Source organism: Vicia villosa, linkage group LG2, assembly GCF_029867415.1.
Source record: "Vicia villosa cultivar HV-30 ecotype Madison, WI linkage group LG2, Vvil1.0, whole genome shotgun sequence".
Lineage (NCBI taxonomy): Eukaryota > Viridiplantae > Streptophyta > Magnoliopsida > Fabales > Fabaceae > Vicia > Vicia villosa.
Genome location: NC_081181.1, coordinates 147,393,162 through 147,403,145, shown reverse-complemented (window position 1 = coordinate 147,403,145; position 9,984 = coordinate 147,393,162). Strand labels below are relative to the sequence as shown.

The following is a 9,984-nucleotide window of genomic DNA, read 5'->3' as shown; positions in this document are numbered from 1 at the left end:
GTAGTGCATCTTTTACGGTGGTTTTAGAGAGTCATCTCCCGTGAGGTGAGAGACTTTGTATTATGAGGTATTCTGTGTAAGTTATGATTTGTCTCTTCTTCCATTAAGGGCGAAGTATTTATAGAGAACCTTGGGCTTAAGACTTAAGAAACCCTAAGAGGTAGTAACCGCTCACCCTTGACTAGGGAAGGTTGTTTACTACTTATTCTTCAGGAAGTCTTGGTATGACATAGTCTGTGTAATTGGTGGATGGAGAATGGTATTGTGCACATGTCTTATTATGGGGGTGAGCCACCTTAATATGCAAAGGTACCGCCCATGTGTCACCTCTGGGGTGGGAACCCTCACGTCATCCTTATTTGGGGCTCACAAATATAACACTACATAGTCCCTTAAACACACGAGCTTGTAAAGGTCAAAGTGTTTTAGGACTTCTTTTGGGTTCCATCTCGCAAGCTAGGGCGAGCCTTTCGATAAGAGACATGTTTAATATTTTATAACGTGGCCCATTTAAATGGGAAGCAAGTCCTTCACCTAAAGACATTCTTTTTAATGAGAAGAGAATCTCTCAGTTGAAGGAAAACTTTTTAATGGGAGGCGAGTTCCTCATCTTGGATTCTCAGTTGAATGAGTCCTTTTTAATGGGAGGCGAGTCCTAAATCTTGGGGAAAGTCCCTTAGGTGAAGGCGGCCTTTTTAATGGGAGGATATTCCCTCAGTTTAGGATGAGTTCCTCAGCTGAATGCGGCCTTTTTAATGGGAAAAAAGTCCCTCGGCTTAGGGAGAGAGCATGTGGGAACGAACCTCCCTCCCTTCTATTGGGAGGTGAGTCACAACTTCGTGTTAGATGTTTCTGGGTAATCAAACGTTAGTGGAAGACGGTAAGTTTCACTTGATTGATTTAAAGACGTCAGAACATCGATAAATTACAAAGGCTTAAGGGCCTATTGAATATGGCATGGTTATCGTTTAAGGCAACTAAGGATGGTTTTCTTGTGAAACATAAATTAATTCCTTTTTCTTACATGTTTCCTCAAGGTGTGGGAACTTTTCCACTCTTCGCAGCAATTACTTTCTTGAGTGGATGCATTACTTGCACGTTTGGACTTCTACAAAAAGAGTAGTTCATTGTTTGACCATTTATTTTTTCCTTTTCCTTCAGATTCTCCTTTTTTTAACTTTCTCGAGAAAAATACACTAGTCTAGGACAAAGCTCTGATGGAAGAAGAAGGAAAAGTGGTGGCATTCACGATTTTCCTAGGGCATAGACGATGTTATTCATGTCCCATTTTTCCCTATTCCTCTCACCTTGAGTTAATGGCTATAAGTAACACCAAACATGTTATTGTTATGCACATAACATCTATGTATTCCAGCTCTAACATGATAACCAAGTTTTATGAGGGCATTGGAATTTCCTCTTAAGGATCCAGTGATTTTATCGCCTTTAAGGGCATCATGGATCCCTTTTAGGGATCAAGCAATTTAATAGCCTATTAGGATGACCCCTTAAAACAACAAAATTAACAACAAAATTACCAAACGACAGTAAAGAAAGCAAATAAATGAAGCTATGGAAAGTGGCACCATAGGGCATTTCTTTTGGGATTTTAATCTTCAGCCTCCTTCCTGGTTGGAGGGGGTACTCCTCACCTTTGCAAGCTTCTCCTTGTGGCTTTATTCTTAAGCCCACTTCCTAACATTTACGCCTAGAGTGCGGATCCTTTTCAACTTGAGGTTCTCTACATAACACTTTCTGGAAATGTTCTGATCTCCTTGGATAAATCCTACTCGTCTATCAGAGAGTGGGTACTTCGTGCCTAAATACATAGTGGACAAGGAAATGCACAACTAATTAAAAGTTGGGCACCATATATTGTAAGAAGAAGGGGCATAAGTAACCAAATATCTGACCTTAATTTAGTTGGCTTGATCCTGCTCTCCAGAGGCGGACTCTAGTGTGATATAGCCTTTCACTTTCCCTACTCCTCAGAGAGACTAACTAGCGAGCCCTTGAAGGGTTTTGGTTCCTCTGGATTGAGGTGGAGTCTTTCAAATGCATCTCAATATAGAATATATGTAGAATTTCCTTGGTCTATGAGAACTCTTTTGATTTATCATTCATCACATTTAATGGTAATGACCATGGGTCATCATTGTGAGGATGGATGCTAGTTACGTCTTTCTTAAAGAATGCAGTTGTGGATTTTGGCGCGTTTGACTTCAGTATTAAGGAGGTCTTCTATATTCAGAATTTGGTGAGCATACCTTCTACTAATAGAGCTAGATTCCATGCCTTCGAAGAATCCTCTTGCAATAGTATTTAACATGTGGCACACGAATTTGCTACCGTCGCCTTAGGATGCCTCATTTGCCTTGCTGGGCATGGGACTCCCTGCGTCGTCTCGCCCGCGAGAGTTAGATTTTTCTGGTCCACGGGAGGAATCTCCCTTGACATAATTCTTGAGGCATCCCTCCTAAATCATCATGTCGATCTCTTTCTTGAGTTGGTGATAGTCTTTAGTATGGTGCCCTTTGACTCTATGAAACTTGCGATATCTACCTAGTTCAGGATCTATCACATCTGCTTTTAGAGCTGAAGGTGTGGGGATGTTGTGTATGTGAAGGATCTCACGCCATATCTGTTCACGATGAGTGTTCACGGCGTGAAACTCTCTTCGGTCTTGCCTACTATCTTAAATGTCATATTGTCTTAAACGGGAGAGGTATAACTGCTCTTCCTTAAGTGGTATGAACCCTCCTTATAAGGAACACGCTACGACTCTGAGATTTTCCCTCAATGCCTCTAAGATAGTCCCTCAACGATTCTGAGGGACCCTATTATGTGCTGAATAGGATGGTTATGGACATCTTCGTGTGACATATTGCAGCGAATTGGTGTATGAGTTTATTTACTAGGTCATAATAGTTGGCGATGGAAGCTTGGGGTAGACCCATATACCATCACAAGAAGGTATCCCTAAAGGTACCTGACACCAATTTTCATTTTAGGGAGTCATGCACTCCAATGATAGTCATCTGTGTTGATGGACGCGACATGTTCATAAGAGTCACTGCACCATCAAACTTGGCCAAAAAGAAGGCTTGAATCCCTTAAGGACAAGCGCTTCCCATATTTTTCTGAGAGTGAATGAAGATCCAGCATTTCCATCTCCTATGGAGATTTGGTCTCTTATTGGCGATGTCGTATATTGAGGATATTGTCCTCTCGAGTTTGATTATAACAACGTAGTTTATCAATGGTGGCACACATCTCTGCTATGGGGTTGGCATCATCACTACCACTGGCATCCTCAAGCGTATGGGATGGAGCTCTCTTCCTAACCATGGCTGAGAGTGGCTAGGTATATGAATGGAGTGTAGCAGTGAGTATGGTTATTATAATGAAAAGGTGTGGTCCATGTTAGTTTTATCAGAGCCTCATGGTAGGCGCCACTGTTCTAGTAAAAAAGTACAAATGTGTGTGGTATCCCTACAAAGGTAAGGGATACTCAAAGGCCTTAATAGGTTTATAACAGTTTAGCGTGGTTAGGGCTTGCTCTTGACAACGAGAAGCCTTTATGGTGGTGTTACAGTGTTTATTATGATTTCAGAGGGTCAACTCACGTGAGATGAGAGCCTCTGAATTATGTGGTATATTGTGTAAGTTAGATATGTCTCTTTTTCCGTTAAAGTAAAATTATTTATAGAGGCCCTTGGACCTAAGACTTAGAAAACACTAAGAGGTAGTAAGCACTCCCTCTTAACTAACCATCAATTTTTCAAAAATTCGTTACGAATCAATCTAGGTAACTAATTGAGGAATATTAGCATTATTATGTGTATGTCTATATAAACTATTTAATTTATTAAATTGTGAAACAAGAAAAGTGCACATGCTAAAAGAAATATAATGAAATAAAATATTTTTAAAATGCAAGAATATCTTTATATATAATAATTAATTGATTGATTGAAATTTTGATTTTTTTTTTAATATATGAAATATACTGAATAATCTAATTATTTTAAAATAGAATTTACAAATAAATATACTGATTGATTCCATATTTGATTCTTTTTATTACGTAAAACATATTTAAAGATCTATTTTTATATATAAAAAATAGGATTTAATGGAAATACACCGACAGTGTAAAGCAGTTTTACACTGTCAATGAAATCCAAACCGTAAACTTTTATAAATGTTTGACTTTTTATTTAAATAACATTTAAAGTATTTATTTTTAAGGATTGTGATGCACTGACTGTGTAAAATTTTTTACACTGACAGTGCACTACCTTTAAGCTCTAAAAAATAACTAACAAAATTAATTGATTAAAATTTTGATTTTTTATATATAAATCATAAGAAATAATTTATTTTTTAAAATGATAATATTTAATGTAGAAAGTTAATAGGGTTGATGCAAGTGCAACCAACCACTCCATATTTTAAAATTTATGTTAATTAAAAATGAATATATAGAATTTGAATCAGAATCAACATTTGTTTTAAAGTTGAATGTTCTTGCACAATTATCAATTAAGTCGGGACTATTAAACTTATCAATTATATGCAATGATTTTCTAATACTTGAAAAGGAAAAAGCTATATTTTCCAAACACCGAAAGAAAATACTACTTGTATTAAAAAAAGTACATTTTCTTAACACCATTATACATTTAAGTAAAAAAAAAACACATTTATACAAGAACATGATGTTAATATGTAAAGAGTTCAATGGATATTCATTAACTATATATGAAAAAGTTTTACCCAATCATTTTCTCATATCTCACCATATAAATATCTATCCAAATATTTTTGAAAGCAAAACAATGGTGATATATGAGTGGATAATCATGTAAAACCTTTGTTAACTCCATAAACTCTATATTAAAACTTGATTATAGAAAACCCTATTAATGGAATGTAGCTGCATCATCAATTTCTTCCAATTCTATCCCCACTTCAGCAAGCCTCTTCTCCTTGTAAACATACCACTTAGCACAAGCCAAATATATTACCACATTTATAGCACTTAGCATAGCCAATAGCCAATAGAAATCATATAACCTTCCTTGGTTAAGATTATCCGCAATCCATGGCTTCTTAGGACCAGTCACATTGTTCACTATAGTCACCAATAATGAGCTAAAGAAAAACCCTAAAGAGAGTGTGCTTAAGAACAATCCGGTACTCATAGTTTTCATCCCTTTAGGACATTCTCTTAGGAAAAAATCTAATTGTCCCATATACATGAAAGCTTCTCCTGATCCTACAAAGAAAAATTGTGGCACCAACCAAAACACACTTAATGGCATTTTCGCGGTTGGATTGTTTATAAAACCGTGCGATCGCGCGAAGTTCAAGCGCTTTATTTCTATGAGCGCGGCCGCAACCATGGACAATACAGAAAGAACTAAACCAACGCCGATGCGTTGTAAAGGGGAGAATCCGTGTGAGTTTTTTAGGAGTTTTTTTGCCACGGGTCGGATGACTTTGTCATAGAAAGGGACGGTTAGGAGAATTGTTCCGATTAAAAAGACGGTCATTGATGCGGCGGGGATTTGAAATGATTTTCCAATGTGACAATCCATTGTTGTTGCTTGTGAGACTGAGAATGTTGTCATTTGAGCATGAATTGTCCAAAACATTATGGTTGTGGCCCAAATTGGTAACATTCTTATCACCATTTTTACTTCTTCTACATCTGTTAAAGTTGAAAGATACCATTTCTCTTTGATTGTGATTTCACTTCCATTTTCTAAGCCTTTGATTGCCGCTTTGTCTAAGAACCTGTTTATTCAACAAAACATATAACCATTAGTTAGTATTTACTAGAGCATATTAAAACTTTTTGTTTCGTGTTAAATCAACTCAGTTAGTAATTATACCGAGACATTTGATAGTAAAATTCGTGTCATGTTACTCAGTTAGTAGTTATACAGAGACATTTGTTTGAAGAATCCGTGTCATTTTACTCGTTCATATTGGGGGTGCAAATTTGAAGTACAATTATTAGTTTCTTCTACTATTAATCTTGTGTGTGGATTTCTAACTATGACCATGTTGCAAATAGACCTTAATAACCAAGTTGATCATTTTTTGGACCACAATAAATTATGAGGTGCCCAATCATTTAATTATTTGGAACAAGTAGTTCCTAATAATGAGCCATGTCATTGTTTTAGGTGTATATATGGCCCTTAATTAGTAACTAGAAAATGAAACTCTCATGCATGTTGCAAGATCAACATCGAACATGGCCCCCACATTCACATTCTTATCACATGTGTTGAATCTAATTATTAACCTAGATATTTTTAGGATTTATTTGAAAGTTAGGACCGGTGTTGAAAATGAAAGAGAAGAAAAAAGAAGATACATAATCACCACAAGAATTATACGTTAGTTTGTATATTTATTTTGCATAGGATAAAAGTCCTAAGTTAGGAGTATTAGAAAAATGAGAAAAGTATTACAATAAAATTTCCAATCATTAAGACTTGTATTGAATTTTTTTTCTTTCTTGTTCTACACTCAAATACATAAATAAATGAAAACTAATTTATCAAACATTATTATAGTCAACTCAAATGATAAATTATATTTAAATTTTTTTCTTAATCAACACTCCAATAACAATACTAATAATAGAGATTAATTTCAACATCCACAATATAAAACTTGTTTACACATATAATAAAATCACATCAAATTATCACTTTTTGAAATTAATTTTCAATGTCTATGGTTTAACAAATAAAGTTAATAATATCATAAAGAATCATTATAAAAAATGAATAAAAAATTTACCGGAATTGTTTGCTATGTGGCATCTTCTGCTTCTTGTTCTTAGGTGTTTCACATAAAACATCATCTTCTTCATATAGCAATGAAGAATCAGATGGCAATTGCATGTGTCTCTTCCTCCAAGCAGCCACAACCACCACTGCAATCTGTGTCAATGGACTACCAACAAGTTGTTTGATCCGGTACTTTCGCGTACCCGACAAATAAACAAGAACCGCAACCACAATCGCGACCGCGCAGATACCATAACCCCAACCCCTACCTTGGTTATCTTGTATGTACACAAGAACAGTCACTGCTGCCAATGACCCTATACTCACAAAAAAATAGAACCAGCTGAAAAACTTAATCATACCCTTTTTTTCATCTTTATCCGAATCATCGAACTGATCGGAACCAAAACCGGAGACACTCGACTTTAAACCGCCCGTGCCGAGGGCCGTGACGTAAAGCGCTAAATATAATACCAATAGTTGTTTGCTGTTTGCTTGTATGCAAGGTGATTTAGAGTCTGTTGTGCATTTTGGTGGATGTAGGCTTGGAACTATAGTTGATATCGTCAATATTGTTACACCCTAATGTAAAAATATATAAATTCGGTAAGAACAAAGAATTATATAATTGATGTATTGATTTGAATATACTATATATAGTAAAAAAAACATATAAAAAAATGAAATAAATAGTTGATATTAATAACTTACAATTGCTTGAACAACTGCAAAGATCGCAATGGTAAGATATCTGATACATGATACACAATACACAATACATAAATTACAATTAATCATATAATTTTTTTTAATGATGTAAAGTTATAATTAACTGACAGTATAAAATATTTTAAAAATAAATAAATTCGAACCTTCCTAGAAATGTATCTGCGAGAAATCCACCCAACAAACATAACATGAAGGAAGTTCCCAAGAAGTTAGTGACAACATTGGCAGAAACAGCATTGCCCAAATGCATGGTACCTGTCAAATATGTGACCAAATTCACGGCGATGCCGAGCGTTGTCAGCCTCTCCATCACTTCGCCTCCTAATATCATGGCGGCCGCCGACCAACCGCCGGTGGTGGCCCTGTCAGCGGGACGGCCCTTATAGTCAGTTGCATCAGGGACAGTTTTCCCTTGTGTTATAGGGAGAGTACTCATATTGTATAGGAGATAATATGAGATGTGTGAAATGTGAAGATACAAATAATGGGAATTAAGTGAGTTGGTTTGGCATGAGAGGCTTGTGATTTTGTCCTTTATATATACATAATTACAAGGCAATTTAGGGGCCTACAAACGACTCTGATTTATTAATTAATATTCATTGATCATCAATAACTACAACTAATCCTGTTTGTGGCTATAACCCACCCTGGTTAGAATTATGTTAACAATATAATACTCCAATCAAAGTATAATACTCCAATCATAGTTCTTGAGATAAGACAAAGTAATAAAATAAGGATATATTTTGATACTCTTGGAGTTAGCGACGTTTTACAATTGGTAAACAACAATGATTTTAAACTTTCAACATTATATGGCTATTTTCCACATAGTTCTTTCAGTCAAAGAACCGATGAAAATTTTGGAAATTAAATTCAGAAATTGAAATAATGTGGAAACTGTTGTAAAAAATTTTCATTTTCAACATCATCAAATATATCACTTTCTATATATTTTTTAAATATGTTACCAAGAAATCATTCAAACATTCATCCCCTATTCGATTGCGCAGTTGAATTCTTCACAAAATTTATAGTTGAGAAATTTCTTTCAACTATTATTGTAGTCAGAGGCAAAAGTAACACCAACTTCAGAAGTAAATACACCATTGGATAAGCAATGTGTTTTTTAGTCTCCACCATCATTCTTGAAAGATCACTAATTCCCTGTAAATTAGAAAATTGTTCACTAGAACAAACATCTATGATATAATTTGCAAGTTGATTGTTGAGTCCCATGAATTCTATTGGAGAAAATTCAGACGGATAAAATCGAGCCAACTTGATCAATTTTTCCTTATCAAATGCACAAAATGAATCCCGTGGACTTAAACTTGCTACACAAATAAGCAATCCACTATTCACCTTTGTAAATCTATTATTTAACTCTTGAAGTTGTCGATCAATCACTTGATAAAATACCTCGACTTGAAAGTGATGCAAGTTTTAAACTATTTCAACATTACGCCTTGGTTTTCCATGTAACATGAAGGCATCCTCATATTTATAATGTCAATATTATGCTTCTCACAAAACAATGTCATTTCATCAAGTAAACTAGACCAACCATATTCTCTCATATTTTGCAATCTTTCCTTTGATACTTTAACAAATGTCATAGCATTTACAATATCTTGATCTTTTCTTTGTAGTGCTTGAGACAAATCATTAGTAATTTCCAATATATTTCTCATCAAAAGCAATTTAAAAATAAATTCAAAGGATTGCAAAGTATTCAATAATTGACGAGTTTTAACTCGTTGCTCTGCGCTAAGGCTATCTTTTAAAACTATATCTAGCACATCACATAGAGAAGGAAACAAAGAAACCAACCTTAGCAATGTACCATAATGTGATCCCCATCTAGAATCTGCAGTTCTTATTAGTGTATTTTCTTGATTCGAGTCGCAGCCAATTAAAATTTCTCCACTCTCTAATGCTTCCATTACTTTAAGAATTTGTATTTCTCTAAGAATATCTCTACGCTTGCATGAAGCTCCAAAAACATTAGATAAATTGATAACTACAAGAAAAAACCAAGCAATATCATCTTGCTTTTTAGCAACCGTTACAAGTGCCAATTGGAGTTGGTGAACAAAACAATTAACATAGAATACACACTTATTTTCTTTTAAAATCAAACTTTTGAGGCCATTAAACACCCCTCGCATATTACTAGCCTCATAATATCCTTGTCCAGAAACTCTTCAAAAGCTTAAATTATGCTTTTCCAATAAGGACCCTAGTGTCAACTTTAAAGACATGTCACTTGTATTTGCAACATAGACAATGCCAAGAAATCTCTCAATGACACATCATTTCGTGTCTACATAGTGTAAAACAACGGCCATTTACTCTTTAACTGAAACATCTCGAGATTCATCAATTAAAATAGAGAATAAGTCATTGCTAAAATCATCAATAATAGCATTTGTGGTCT

General features: G+C 35.0%; 1 protein-coding gene across 1 annotated transcript; it reads right to left on the bottom strand.

Annotated features, from left to right (window-relative positions):
- Nucleotides 1-4,609: 4,609 nt before the first annotated feature.
- On the bottom strand, nt 4,610-8,039 carry LOC131652380 (protein NRT1/ PTR FAMILY 6.3-like). The gene is made up of 4 exons (XM_058922226.1): nt 7,685-8,039; nt 7,524-7,563; nt 6,823-7,394; nt 4,610-5,802 (listed from the first exon to the last, which is right to left on the bottom strand). The coding sequence occupies exons 1-4, from the start codon at nt 7,975-7,977 to the stop codon at nt 4,926-4,928; spliced, it is 1,782 nt and encodes a 593-aa protein (XP_058778209.1). The 5' UTR covers nt 7,978-8,039; the 3' UTR covers nt 4,610-4,925.
- Between the last annotated feature and the right edge of the window lie 1,945 nt (nt 8,040-9,984).

Bases quoted from the DNA above. Each gene is read 5' to 3' on its own strand.
- LOC131652380 (XM_058922226.1), bottom strand. From the start codon at position 7,977: ATGAGTACTCTCCCTATAACACAAGGGAAAACTGTCCCTGATGCAACT. The intron at 7,564-7,684 runs GTTCGAATTTAT...ATCATGTATCAG, and splicing joins GCAGATACATTTCTAGGAAG to ATATCTTACCATTGCGATCT. The intron at 5,803-6,822 runs GTAAATTTTTTA...TTGAATAAACAG, and splicing joins CCACATAGCAAACAATTCCG to GTTCTTAGACAAAGCGGCAA.